The following is a 13046-nucleotide window of genomic DNA, read 5'->3' on the forward strand; positions in this document are numbered from 1 at the left end:
CCTTCCGGGTTCTCACTTCCGCCGGAAGTGACCTCCAGGCGCAACTGCCCTCTTAGTGCACGCGCGGGCATCCGCTACCCGGTGCTCGGGGCGTGAGTACGACCACAATGGCGGCCACCACCCTGCTGCGCGCGACGCCCCTCTTCAGCGGTGAGGAGGCGGGGAGGGCAATGGCGGTCCGAGGACACATGGGGGTCGTCTGGAGTGACCCGGCTCGGACTTGCGCTCTGACTCCAAGCCTCTGCCCCGGCAGGTCTCGGCGCCGGCCCGACCCCACTACTGCAGGGCCTGTTGCGGCCGCTGAAGACTCCGGCACTGACCCCCTTTTGCCGGGGCCTGGCCGTGGAGGCCAAGAAGACCTATGTGCGCGACAAGCCCCACGTGAATGTGGGTACGATCGGCCATGTGGACCACGGCAAGACCACACTGACCGCGGCCATAACGAAGAGTAAGCGTGGGTGCATCCGGCAGCGCCCGCTTTGCAGGCAGACCTGGAGTCAGGGAGGTGGGGCCCACAGAGTGGCTGCTGGAGGTTTAGTGTAGTCCCAGGAGCCAGAACTCCAGTGGGCGGTCGGTTGGCAAATGCACCAGACAGATTTCCCATGAAAATGAAAAGCTTTGTGATGCATAAATTGGGGTACCCTACTGACCTTCTAGCCGTAGGTTAGACCTTAGAGAGACTGTCTCTAAAAAGTCGCTGGGCAGGACTGAAACCCTTCAACGTCTCTTGGACTGGTTACTTCTTCAGGAGGAGTTGAGGGAGGGGCAGTCCTCCCAGGCTGCCTGTAGTTTAAGTGGGAGGGGCCCAGGGGTGTGTCCTGAGACCTGCCTCTACCTCTGGAACTTGAGCTGAGAGCTGTGTTCTCTTCCCTCCACCCATTAGTTTTAGCCGAGGGAGGTGGGGCCAAGTTTAAGAAGTATGAGGAGATTGACAATGCCCCGGAGGAGCGTGCCCGTGGCATCACCATCAATGCAGCTCATGTGGAGTACAGCACTGCTGCCCGCCACTATGCCCACACAGACTGCCCAGGTCACGCAGATTATGTTAAGGTGAGTGCATTGCTGGGGACAGGGCCAGGAGCTTCGTTCTGTCAGGAAAGAGGTAGACTTGTGGGGAGGCATGCCACTTAAAGTGGGTGGTGAGCCTCACTTGTGGTGTGGCGCCGTGGATAGAGAGCATCGACCTGGAATGCTGCGGTCGCCAGTTCGAAGCCCTGGCTTGCCCAGTCAAGGCACCAACGAGAAGCAACTACTACGAGTTGATCCTTCCCGTGCCTGCCCCCTCTTATCTCTCTAAAATCAATAAAACCTACAAACAAATAAATGAATAAATAAAGTGGGTGGTAAGGATATGGCAGAGAAAGGTGAGCCTTGCCTGACCAGGTGGTGGTGCAGTGGATAGAGCGTCAGCCTGGGACACTGAGAATCCAGGTTCAAAACCCCGAGGGTGCTGGCTTGAGTGTGGGCTCAAAGGTTGCTTGCTTGAAGCCCAAGTCGCTGGCTTGAGTAAAGGATCATTGGCTCGGCTCTAGCCCCCCCTGCCCCACTCAAGGCACATATGAAAAAGCAGTCAGTGAACAACTGAAGTGTCACAATGACCAATTGTTGTTTCTCGTCTCTTTCCCTTCCTGTCTATCGCCCCTTAAAAACAAAGAAGTTCTTAACTGCCGTGTTTGGCTAGATAGGTGTGGAGCTGAAGAGGTCACTGACCTAGGCTGATAGTTTCCTCTCTTTACTCGACCTAGAATATGATCACAGGCACTGCCCCCCTTGACGGCTGCATCCTGGTGGTGGCAGCCAATGACGGCCCCATGCCGCAGACACGAGAGCACTTGTTACTGGCCAAGCAGGTATGCAGCGCCTGGGTAGGAGTGGAGGGAGGAGGAATGGGTTGGCGGGCCGCTGCAGACAGCATCTCTTTGCCGTGAGCAGATTGGAGTAGAGCACGTTGTAGTGTATGTGAATAAGGCAGACGCCGTCCAGGACGCCGAGATGGTGGAGCTAGTCGAGCTGGAGATCCGGGAACTGCTCACCGAGTTTGGCTACAAAGGGGAGGAGACCCCAGTCATCATAGGCTCTGCCCTCTGTGCCCTTGAGGTGAGGGCAGGGTCAGGCAAGGGTTGCTGTGGCAGAGGATGGGGCTGGATGAGCATCGGAGCTAAGCTCTGAGTCTGGGGAGTGGGTCTTGGTTAGCAGAATATAAATTTCAGAGGCCTGTCATCCCTGCCCCCCACCCAGCAACGTGACCCTGAGCTAGGCCTGAAGTCTGTGCAGAAGCTGTTGGATGCTGTGGACACCCACATCCCGGTGCCCACCCGGGATCTGGAGAAGCCTTTCCTGCTTCCGGTAGAGTCGGTTTACTCTATCCCTGGTGAGGACCACGCACATGCGCATTCCTGTCCGTCGCAAGAGTCTGGCTCACAGTCCCTGATGTCCTTTCCTGTTCCCTCCTAGGCCGGGGCACGGTGGTGACAGGTACACTAGAACGTGGCATTTTGAAGAAGGGAGATGAGTGTGAGTTCCTGGGACACAACAAGAACATTCGCAGTGTGGTGACAGGTAGAGGAAGAAAGCCTTGACACCCAGGGGTCTGTTCCAGGGTGACCTCTCCCCTTTCAGATCCCTGGTGCCTTCCCTTTGCCCGGTTACCCTCACCCTCCCTTGTCTCCTCTCTCTGAGGCATTGAGATGTTCCACAAGAGCCTGGAGAGGGCAGAGGCCGGGGATAACCTTGGGGCCCTGGTTCGAGGCCTGAAACGGGAGGACCTGAGAAGGGGCCTGGTTATGGCCAAACCGGGTTCCATCCGGCCCCACCAGAAGGTGGAGGCCCAGGTGAGGGCTGCAGAGGCTGGGGCGGGCTGGCTGAGATCAGTTTCCCCTAGAGAGGCAGTACTTCTAGCTGCTGGCTCTCTCTTCCAGGTTTACATCCTCAGCAAAGAGGAAGGTGGCCGCCACAAGCCCTTTGTGTCCCACTTCATGCCTGTCATGTTCTCCCTGACTTGGGATATGTCCTGTCGGGTCATCTTGCCTCCAGGGAAGGTATGGTGGGTCAAGGGATGTGAAGGAATCCTTTTTGTTTGTTTTTAAAGATTTTATTGATTATAGAGGGGAAGGAGCAAGAAGTATCAACTTATAGTTGCTTCACTTTCGTTGTTCATTGGTTGCTTGTTATGTGTGCCTTCACCGGGCAAGCCCAGGGTTTCAAACCCGCGACCTCAGGGTTCCAGGTTGACGCTTTATCCACTGCGCCTCCAGTCCAGGTGGAACGCCCTTTGTATTCGGTCTGCTTCAGTGTCACAGATGTGTGCAGCAGTGTGGTGCGGAGATGCTGGCTGGTGATGTAGAAGCAGCGAGTGACGGAAGGGTCTGGACCAGTGGATTTAGAGGGAGGGAGGGAGTCCTCATCCAGTGTTCCCTATGTTGAAATAGATTAAGAACTTAGCTAATTAGCATTTATCCAGAAAGACTTCCTGGAAAAGATTTCTTCTTGAGAGTTTCAAAAAAAAAGAAAAACACACAAACACACACAACCCCCCCCCCCCCCCCCATGGCTAAGAAGCCTGCACAACCCAAAATTTCCTCAGCATTTTCCCTCACACACGTACTTTAGAAACACTGATGAGTGGTTCTTTTTTTTTTTTTTTTGCCTTGATGTATCCTGTTTGCATCTGCCTGGCAGCTGGGATGAAGCTCTCCCCAGAAAGAATAATCATTCTGCTGCATTTTCCCAGTCCTGTGCCTTGTAGCCAGCCAGCAGTCGGAATGAAGGCTCCCTGAAGGCCATGCGTGGTCCCTGTTTCTGCCTTCTCCAGGAGCTTGCCATGCCCGGGGAGGACCTGAAGCTGACCCTGATCCTGCGGCAGCCAATGATCTTAGAAAAGGGCCAGCGTTTTACTCTGCGAGATGGCAACCGGACCATTGGCACCGGCCTCGTCACTGAGACGCCAGTCATGACTGAGGAGGACAAGAACATCAAGTGGAGTTGAGTGTGGACCTGTGCTCAGGCCCATTCATGTTCAGGGCTGTGCTGGCCAGTATTCCCTCGTGCTTCTGATGCCCCGTCCCAGGGCACAGGCTGCAGCCTAGCAGAGTTGCAGCGAGACTGACACTTCCCCTGGCCAGAAGGGGCCACGTGGCCTGCCAGGTGAGGTAGGTCAATAAACTGCTCTGTGAATAATAGTAAGTTAGCCTGGGTCTTGTGTCATTTGGAAGGAGGGGGCGTACCACTTGAAGCCAGCACCATTTGTGTAGTTACTAGGCATTTAATGTCTAGCCACTCTTGTTTAAGCTGATACTGAGGACTCTATCTTACCTTTTAGAACCAGCACCTAGCACCTAAGAACTACTTTATTAACACCTAATCTGTATTTGATATGGTGTCGCCATTAATTCCAAAAAGGCTCGAGATGTTGTAGAATCAAGGTTTCATTTTTAATAATTCAGATTTAAAGAGAAAAATGCTGTGTATCAAATACATAGGAAATAAAGTGCTGAGATTTATTTATTTATTTTTTACAGGGACAGAGAGAGAGAGAGAAGGATAGACAGGGACAGACAGACAGGAACGGAGAGAGATGAGAAGCATCAATCATCAGTTTTTCATTGCAACACCTTAGTTGTTCATTGATTGCTTTCTCATATGTGCCTTGACCGCGGGCCTTCAGCAGACCGAGTGACCCCTTGCTCGAACCAGCGACCTTGGGTCCAAGCTGGTGAGCTTTTTGCTCAAGCCAGATGAGCCTGCGCTCAAGCTGGCGACCTCGGGGTCTCGAACCTGGGTCCTCCTGCATCCCAGTCCGACGTTCTATCCACTGTGCCACCTGGTCAGGATGAGTAGGTTTTTAAAAATTGAAATGACTGACCAGGATGCTGACTTGAAACAAAAGAAAAGGTACCCTTCAGCAGGATTAATGGGCATGCCTTTTAAACGTGGGTCCTGGCAGATGAGTGTATTCCAGACGGCCTGACAAGCAGCCTGAGGGGAGGCTCTCCATGTGAGCTGTTCTGTGAAGCTCAGAACCCAGTCTGACTGCTAAGAACTTAAGGCAGGTTTGTTTTATCCTCATTGTCCAAGGAGAGGCTGAAAGGTTTCACGGGAATTCCTGACGAGGGAATAAGAATCCCTTTCAACTTTGACATTTCTGCTCTTAGGAGCAAGGGAAGGTAAAACCAATCTGCAATTCATCCTTAAAGCATCAAAAGTACTGGGTGGTAACACCTGCATTTATATCTATTAGTATAAGGTCTACTGGAAAGTTCAGTCCATTTTTGGAATAAAACAAAATACAAATTTTTCTTACCGTTAATAAACTTTATTAAGTAATATAATTGTCATTATTATTAATGATTTCTTGCCAGTGTGAGGGCAATTTGTATATCCCATTTTTGAAAAATGTTTTGTTTTGTTTTTTTCTGAAGTTGGAAACGGGGAGGCAGTCAGACTCCCGCATGTGCCCTACCGGGATCCACCCAGCATGCCCACCAGGGGGCGTTGCTCTGCTGCAACCAGAGCCATTCTAGCACCTGAGGCAGAGGCCATAGAGCCATCCTCAGCGCCCAGGCCAACTTTGCTCTGGGAGCCTTGGCTGCGGGAGGGGAAGAGAGAGACAGAGAGGAAGGAGGGGGGGAGGTGGAGAAGCAGATGGACGCTTCTCCTGTGTGCCCTGGCCGGGAATCGAACCCGGGACTCCTGCACGTCAGGCTGACGTTCTATCAGTGAGCAAACCGGCCAGGGCCAAATGTTTTATCTTTTGATGTGAAAAATTGAACCAGTGCTTGTTTGGTATCTTCTTCATTTTTGAATTTTTTGCCCTTCAAAAAATTTTGTAAGGACAAAAACCAGTGATAGTCGGAGGGTGCTAAGTCCGTGGAATATGGTGGATGCAACAGACATGCTTCTGTAGCATTTCTTCCTTGTTGAAATTCGTAAAAATTACAGTGGCGTAAATGAACTTTATCAGTAGCCATGGGTACACTATCGCTTCACACATAAGACTAACGTGAAACAACTTTGTTTTAGTTAATTTGCTACATATGTATACATTAAGTGATAAAAATAGAGAGGCACACATGCGCCAAATAAACGTGCTTACGTGTCGAAACTTGTGATAGAAACAGACAGAACTTTCCGGTAGGCCTTATTTTAGAGACCCATTTCTTCATCTGCAATCTTATTAGAGGAAGAGAGAGATGAGAAGCATCAACTCATAGTTCACTGATCGCTTTCTCATGTGTGCTTTTTTGGGGCAGGGGTCTAGACCAGCCAGCAACCTTGGGCTTGAAGCCAGTCACCTCAGTTCTTCCAACCTGGGTCCTGGGTCCTGAGCATTCCAGGGTGATGCTCACCACCGCCCGGTCAGGCTCCACGTGCACTTCAAACACCCTCAGCCCAGCTGAGGCTTTCCTGCGCTGCTCACCGCCCAGCGTCACGACATCCCCCACAGCTCTTCGGTCCCCTTCTCAGCGTCACGACATCCCCCACAGCTCTTCGGTCCCCTTCTCAGCGTCACGACATCCCCCACAGCTCTTCGGTCCCCTTCTCAGCGTCACGACATCCCCCACAGCTCTTCGGTCCCCTTCTCAGCGTCACGACATCCCCCACAGCTCTTCGGTCCCCTTCTCAGCGTCACGACATCCCCCACAGCTCTTCGGTCCCCTTCTCAGCGTCACGACATCCCCCACAGCTCTTCGGTCCCCTTCTCAGCGTCACGACATCCCCCACAGCTCTTCGGTCCCCTTCTCAGCGTGACGACATCCCCCACAGCTCTTCGGTCCCCTTCTCAGCGTCACGACATCCCCCACAGCTCTTCAGTCCCCTTCTCAGTCCCCTTCACTCCCTCCCACCCCCACCCCATGCCCACCAGGTTTCAGATCTTCAGTCTGGGATTTTCCCACTTATCTAACCTTCGTTCTTCCAGTCCTGGTCTCAGCCGAGTTTCTCTGGCCCAGGTCAGAGCTGAAGTCCCCCTGCCTAACATCGAGCACCAGTCTCCTCCTTCAACTACAAGGTGAAATCATCTCCACAGACAAGGAAACCAAGGCCAGGTCTGAGGAACAATTCAAAATGCTGCCTTGAACAAAAACACCAGGAGCCTGAGTTTTTCTACACCCCCATGCTTGGCTCGTCCTGCCCACAGACCCTCGTTTAGCTCCAGCCCCTACCCAGCTCTCTGCCCCACTGCAGCTGCGTCTTTGTAGGTCTCCCTACAATGAAGACCTCTTGCCAGTCAGGCCTTCATTTCTAGGGACCACACGTGCTCAAGTTTTTCAGTGTAAAGAGGAACGCTTACTTCGTGAGGACCAATTTTGAGGTGAGAAGTCACTGGGAGGTTAGGTGCCCAGTGTGGCAGAGCCAGGACAGTGTCCTGAGGCTGTACTGCCTGCCACACCTGCCCCACCTCAGAGCCACAGCTTACCATATTTAAGCCCGAGAGCTACACAGCCTTGGCTGCACAGCGGTTTGCTGGAGCTTTGTCCCAATGCAGCAGGTTACAGGTTTGACCCCTGGTCAGGGCACACACAGTAATCAACCAATGAACGCATGGCTGGGTAGATCAGTCTCTCTCCCTTTCTCTAAAATCAATCAATAAAAAATAAAAGTTGAAAGCTACAATCTTACTCTATTCTCCAAAGAGGAAACTACAGGCAGATTAAGTTAGTTTAAAATTTTATTTTTTTTAAATTTTTTTTTAATATTTTTACGTAATAAAAAGTAAAAGTCCTTGTCCAACCATCCTGTGGGGCATCTGTCTCTCACGCAGGTCACTCAAGTTAATGGGGAATAAAGAACAGGGGGCCCAAGTCTTGACATTATAAATAATAGAAAATAAAAGATCTTCTGTCTCCAGCGGAGGATAAGAAGATGGGAGGGAGATAAGGTGGGGACGGGCAGGGGCAGAGCAGGAACCCCCACCCCCGCTGGACCCTGGCCCACCCACTGAAGCCTCTCCCATTCAAGGTGCTTGGCAGGAATTCCCCAGCTCCCCCAGGGGAGAGGGGAGGTTGGGGGCTGGGGGCTGGGACTGGTCCGAGCTGCTGGGGGAAGAGACTTAGATCACTCTTCCCTCCAATTCATGGAGGTCTCAGGTCGCGGCCAGGACAATCTTCAGTTCCCCGGGGGGTGGAAGGGGAGCTGCTGGGAGGGATGAGATTGAACTGGTTGGAGGGGAAAGAGAAGAAAGCAGGAGCATTAGAACCCAAGCAGCTGTCCCTGCATCCATTGCCGTCCAGCGTGGGGGCGGGGAGTTTGGGCAGGAACGGCCTCCTCAAGGTGCCTCGGGGCTGTGGGAAGCACGGATCACTTTCCCAGTGAGCCAGAGCCCTTCCTCGTGTGCCCAGCTCAGCCCCCCACACCCCAGCCTGGCCCTGTCTGCGCTGACCTTACCTCGGCTAAGTCAGGAGACAGTCGGGGTCACTGAGAGCTGGGGAGGCAGTGGGGAGGGGGGCTGCTGGATCACAACTGAGCGAGGACGGAGGGAAGCAAAGGACAGAGCCAGGAGCAAGCCCCTGGCGGCGGCGACTGTGGCTTCTGCCCACCCTACATACTTCACAGACAGGTGCAGGTCGGCAGGCGCCCTGTGGGACAGCCCTGCCTCCAAGACCCCTCATCACTCCCCACCCAGAACCCGTGCATCCTGCCCCACCTGCAGCCCATCAGCTCTTCCATGCCAAATCCCCCCAGCTAACGAGAACTCACGAATCCTGTCATCGGCTCCTCCTGGAAATCCAGGCGCCTGGCCGGGCTGCTCACCTTGGGGGTGTCCGATGTAGGGGTAGGGTGAGGGTGTGGAAGCTGAGAGTGCAGGCACCCCGCTCTGGGGCACCGCGCCTTGGGGGGGGCCCCCATGGCTCTGGGGTGGGTGCAGCAGCATCACCTGGGGCGGGTGGGGAGCCCCAGGGTGCGGGGGCGGGGCTGCTGTAATTCCAGTTTGGACATGGGCCTGCGGAAGACAGAAAGCAGCTGGGAGCGCCACTGCAGAGTGCCCTGCATTGGAGCACGCAGTAGGGTCACATCAGGGACTCATGGGAACGGGACTACCCAGGGCTCAGGTCCTCATGGCAGAACAGAGCCAGCCAAAGCAGGTTCCGCGGGCCCTTACCTGGGTGACATGGGCCATGTTGGGGAAGCCGTGGGGCAGCTGCTGGTGGGCATGGATGGCATACACAGCGGCTGGCTGGGGGAAGCTGCTCTGGGGGGACTGCGCAGAAGGCCCCGGCGGCAGAGAGGGTGGCGTGCCCGTCAGGGCCCCTGGGTGGTACAGATTCTGCTGTGGCTGTCCACTGCCCAGGTGTGGGGCCTGCCCTGCCTGGTGCTGTCGGGGAGGGGGGGAGGGGAAGGATGAGTGCCATCCCCTCCTCCGGTACCCAGGCCTTCTGCCTGCTGACCCCACCTGATATTCTCCACCGGGGAATACCCCAAGCTCTACCCCCTTTTACCCACTCCTGCCCAACCACTCGGATCCCCCACGGCAGGCACCTGGACAGGACTGGGGGCCGCATGCTGGGACTGTGGCTGGCTCCCAGTAGGCGTGGTGGCCGGCTGCGGCTGGTGGGCATGGAGCTGCGTGGCATGGTGTGGGTAGGACTGGTGGACAGTGGCTGCCGCGGGAAGGGGAAAGAGAATCAGTGCCGGGCACACCCAAGGGAGCAGAGGCCCAGCCTGGGGGGGAGGGCCAGAAGAACTCACCATAAAGGGCTTGGGGGGTGGGCTGCTCTGCAGAAGGGTACTGAGGGGTGGACGACGACACGATGGCCTGGGGATGGCTCCCCGATGTCAGCATGCGCGGGTTGCTTTGAAGCATGGGGGCAAATACCGGCTGAAGTGGCAAGGAGAGAAGGGTCGGCACAGCGGAAGACGCGGAAGGCAGGACCTCTGCACAACACTGCGCTGGCCGATCCCCGCTCCCTTGTTGGGCGTTCACAACAGCCTAACTACGCAGATGCTGTTCTACCAACACTTTTAATAGAGAAAATACACTAAGGCGTGGGTGTTGAAGTGCCTTGCAACAGGCCCTACAGAGCCAGGGCCAAAGCCCGCCTGACACCACTGTCCAGAACACTGCCTGCCTCTCACCCAGCCAGAATGTGGGTGGAGCTGGGGCCGCTAGCAGGGCTTCTGTATCCCCACGTTCCTCCCGGGCGGCAGTCACCTGGGAGGGGTAGTGGGCCATGGGCTGCATCATGGCGGGCTGGCCTGGGAACTGCTGTGGGTTGTAGGGGATGTAAGAAGAGTAAGGTGTGGCAGCCACCAGAGGGGGGCCGGCAGCGGCGGCAGCCTGCATCATCGGAGGGGCTGAGGCTGGCTGGTGTTGGTCCGAGCGCTGGGGGGGCAGGGAGCCTGGGGGTGGGGGCAAGAGAGTGCAGAGCTCAAGCTCCATCTGCCAGGAAGCAGCGGGCAGCCATCCCCACGGCCCCTCCCAACCCTGCTCACCTTTCGCTCCCCGGTACTTGCCCTGCTGTCCAGGCACTGAGTTGGAGACAGGATATGGATACATCTGAGGTGCCTAGGAATAAGAACACAGATGAGGCCGAATGACATGTTACAAATGCTCAGGACAGGCCTGGCCCGGCCCTCTGCCAGCCCAACCAGACCTCTTCCCCTACCTGAACAGCTGGTCCCATGTGGATCTGAGGTATGTAGGATATGTACTGGGGGCTATACAGCCCGCTCTGGCCTGCTGTCAGCACCGGGATAGAGGGAGTAGAATGAGTCCGGGGCCCTGGAGAAGTCGGAGTACTGGTGGACTTGTTCTTTGAGACAAAGGAAAATGTGTATAAAATACCTTACAGTTTCTGTCTCCCACAGCAACCCCCTTGCTGACGGCCACAGCATTTACAGGGGGAGTGCTGTGGGCCAAACATTCTATACTCTTATCTTGATTAAGCCTCATATCATATCCTATGGAATAGACACAAATTATAGGTGACAAAACAAATTAAGTAGCTTGTCATAAAGCTTATAAATACAAAAGTTCAAGCCAAGTCAGTAGGCCCAAATGAAGCCCAGGCTCATAAGGATCACACTCAGACACTCCCGGGGCCAATGCCAAGTCTCAGAAACCCACCGATGCTGGTCGGGCACATCGCAATCCCTTGACACCACCCTGAAACGGGTCAGTTTTCCCAAACCAGCCCGACCGCCCCACTCTCCCAATCTCACCACAGACAGCAGAGGCTTTGTGGGGTTGAATTCCTTGGCATTAGGATTTAATGTTGACTTCTTCACTTGTCTATGAGAGAAAAATAAAGTAACCCTCCAAGGCTTGCCCTCATCACCTGACACCTGCCCTGCTCCACCTCCGTTCCACTTACTCAGCAACGGGGCCCTCGTCCTTGTCATCTCCCTTGATGAGGCCCACTGGGGGGCTGCTGGCTTGGCTTGGGCAAGGTGGTGGCGGCTGATCTGGCCCTTCGGTGCCTCCTGCTGGTGGCAGGGGTGCTTTGTCCTCTTTATCCAATATGGACTCTGTCTTAGAAGAGCCTGGGGACCCCAAGGGCTCTGAAGTCAACAGAACATCAACTTCCTTCTCCTTCCCTTTGGCCTCCTCCTTTAAGATCCGGGGAGGAAAAGGGTCCAGACTGATCTCGGGAGAGCTACTGGGCTGAAGCTGGAAGGAGAGAGTCACACGTACAACACTGGGCCAGACGTCAGGCCCTGCTTGCTTCCACCCTTGTTCCATCTCCCCTAGCCCACCCTGTCCTGTGCCTTCCACCAGCCCCCACGCCCACCGCACCCTCACTGTTCACATCTCAGCTCACTCCCACACTTCTCTCACCTTAAACTGGGCCCCAAACTTTCTCAGTTCTTCCAGTTGAAAGCGTTTCTGTTCATTCTGAAGGCCAGGGACTATGAGAAACAGTAAAAAAGAAAACATCCATTTCTTTTCTCAAAGGTGGCTACATGGTACCATCAAGCCCACAGAACAAAACAACAAAAACAAAAAACAGGAGTTTCTGAGAATCTTGTTAAAAGAAGTTAGGGTCAAAGGTCTAACAAACATTGTTTTTGACTCCCAACAACTTTCCTAACTGAAATCCTCTCCTAATCAAAGAGGCAATAGACTTTAGCAGGAAAAAAAATCCTCACCTTTCCCAGATATCCGGGACAGCTCCTGGGATTCCAGAGTTCTCCCAGGTTCCTTGATGGCAAGTTCTTTTACTGAGCAAGAGAAGATGGTCTGAAGGTCTCTCTTCCAAGAACCTTCCTACTGCCCACAGCCCTCAACCGCCCGGCTCTTACCATCTGCAGGGCACAGTGAGATCTTTGGAGAAGCTGGGGAAAGAGAGCCTACTCCAGGGTCCACAACCGATGATGTCACAGGGATGGGAGCTGAAGAGGTCGGTACCGCTGATCCGATGGGAGGTTCAGGACAGGAAGCAGAGACCGGGGCAGGGGCGGCTGACTTGGGAGAGCGCGGGGGGTACATCCGGCCCACTGGAAGAAAAGGAAAAGCTGTACAATGGTTACTGCTGGTCAATCTGCAGTAGGTAGAAAGGACTTACTAAAAACACCAAGTTTATCCACTTCTTATACACAAGGCCACAAACCTAAATGCCTAAAGGGCAAGGCAGGTAATAAGTAGGTAAAATGGCTTCATCAGCATCATGAAAGACTTTAAGGGGTGGTTACCATCAGTTCCAGCCAACCAAAGCTATTAGCAAGACAGGTCCGTGTTGGAGGAACTTCTGTATTTCAACAGAAATTAGAAATTTCCAAGCATAACCCCCCACTCCAAATACCTTGCACATCCTCAGTCTCTCACCCCAGTATTCCAACAACTAACATTATTTATATTCCTCTACCAATCTCTATCCATTTCTCCATATAACACTACTGAAATTTTACCTGCAGAAGGGGGTGGAACAGAGGCTTCTCCAGAAGGCCTAGTGCTGGGTGAAGACAGAGTCTTGGCACCTCTCATAGGCCGCTGTGCCTTAGGGGACATGCGAGAAGGGCCTATTTTTTTTTAAAGATGGAAAAGAAGAGGCAAAGTATCCGCCATTACATTACCACCATCGATCCACCATCCTTCCAACCCATCTAAATCC

At 54.0% G+C, this 13046-nt stretch overlaps 2 protein-coding genes across 24 annotated transcripts in view; one reads left to right on the plus strand and one right to left on the minus strand.

The window, feature by feature from the left end:
* Positions 1–4182, plus strand: TUFM (Tu translation elongation factor, mitochondrial). The gene is made up of 10 exons (XM_066383172.1): positions 1–150; positions 254–448; positions 884–1050; positions 1746–1850; positions 1933–2097; positions 2239–2371; positions 2455–2559; positions 2680–2831; positions 2919–3038; positions 3812–4182. Exons 1-10 carry the CDS (start codon positions 108–110, stop codon positions 3983–3985), a joined length of 1359 nt encoding a protein of 452 aa, XP_066239269.1. The 5' UTR covers positions 1–107; the 3' UTR covers positions 3986–4182.
* The window catches only part of ATXN2L (ataxin 2 like), a 17569-nt gene continuing 7614 nt past the window's right edge, over positions 3092–13046 (minus strand). For 3 of the 23 annotated variants that reach the window (XM_066383145.1, XM_066383144.1, XM_066383146.1), the window contains exons 10-23: positions 12844–12954; positions 12238–12450; positions 12085–12156; positions 11774–11844; positions 11310–11605; positions 11158–11227; positions 10602–10748; positions 10429–10501; positions 10148–10335; positions 9685–9814; positions 9475–9596; positions 9098–9310; positions 8695–8938; positions 7654–8542 (exon numbers count right to left, since the gene is read on the minus strand). In XM_066383145.1, the coding sequence (XP_066239242.1) occupies positions 8388–8542; positions 8695–8938; positions 9098–9310; positions 9475–9596; positions 9685–9814; positions 10148–10335; positions 10429–10501; positions 10602–10748; positions 11158–11227; positions 11310–11605; positions 11774–11844; positions 12085–12156; positions 12238–12450; positions 12844–12954 (2105 nt within the window). In that variant the 3' untranslated portion in view covers positions 7654–8387. Of the gene's footprint in view, positions 3415–6923; positions 7572–7653; positions 8939–9097; positions 9311–9474; positions 9597–9684; positions 9815–10147; positions 10336–10428; positions 10502–10601; positions 10749–11157; positions 11228–11309; positions 11606–11773; positions 11845–12084; positions 12157–12237; positions 12451–12843; positions 12955–13046 lie in introns of those variants that run through there. The other 20 variants (XR_010751190.1, XM_066383127.1, XM_066383125.1 and 17 more) reach the window with 20 other exon arrangements.

This window comes from Saccopteryx leptura, chromosome 4, assembly GCF_036850995.1.
Source record: "Saccopteryx leptura isolate mSacLep1 chromosome 4, mSacLep1_pri_phased_curated, whole genome shotgun sequence".
Lineage (NCBI taxonomy): Eukaryota > Metazoa > Chordata > Mammalia > Chiroptera > Emballonuridae > Saccopteryx > Saccopteryx leptura.

Excerpts from the sequence above, each read along its gene's own strand:
- TUFM (XM_066383172.1), top strand. The coding sequence starts at position 108 with ATGGCGGCCACCACCCTGCTGCGCGCGACGCCCCTCTTCAGCG. Across the intron at positions 1,051-1,745 it reads GTCACGCAGATTATGTTAAG|AATATGATCACAGGCACTGC; the intron begins GTGAGTGCATTG and ends TACTCGACCTAG. Across the intron at positions 2,372-2,454 it reads GTCGGTTTACTCTATCCCTG|GCCGGGGCACGGTGGTGACA; the intron begins GTGAGGACCACG and ends GTTCCCTCCTAG.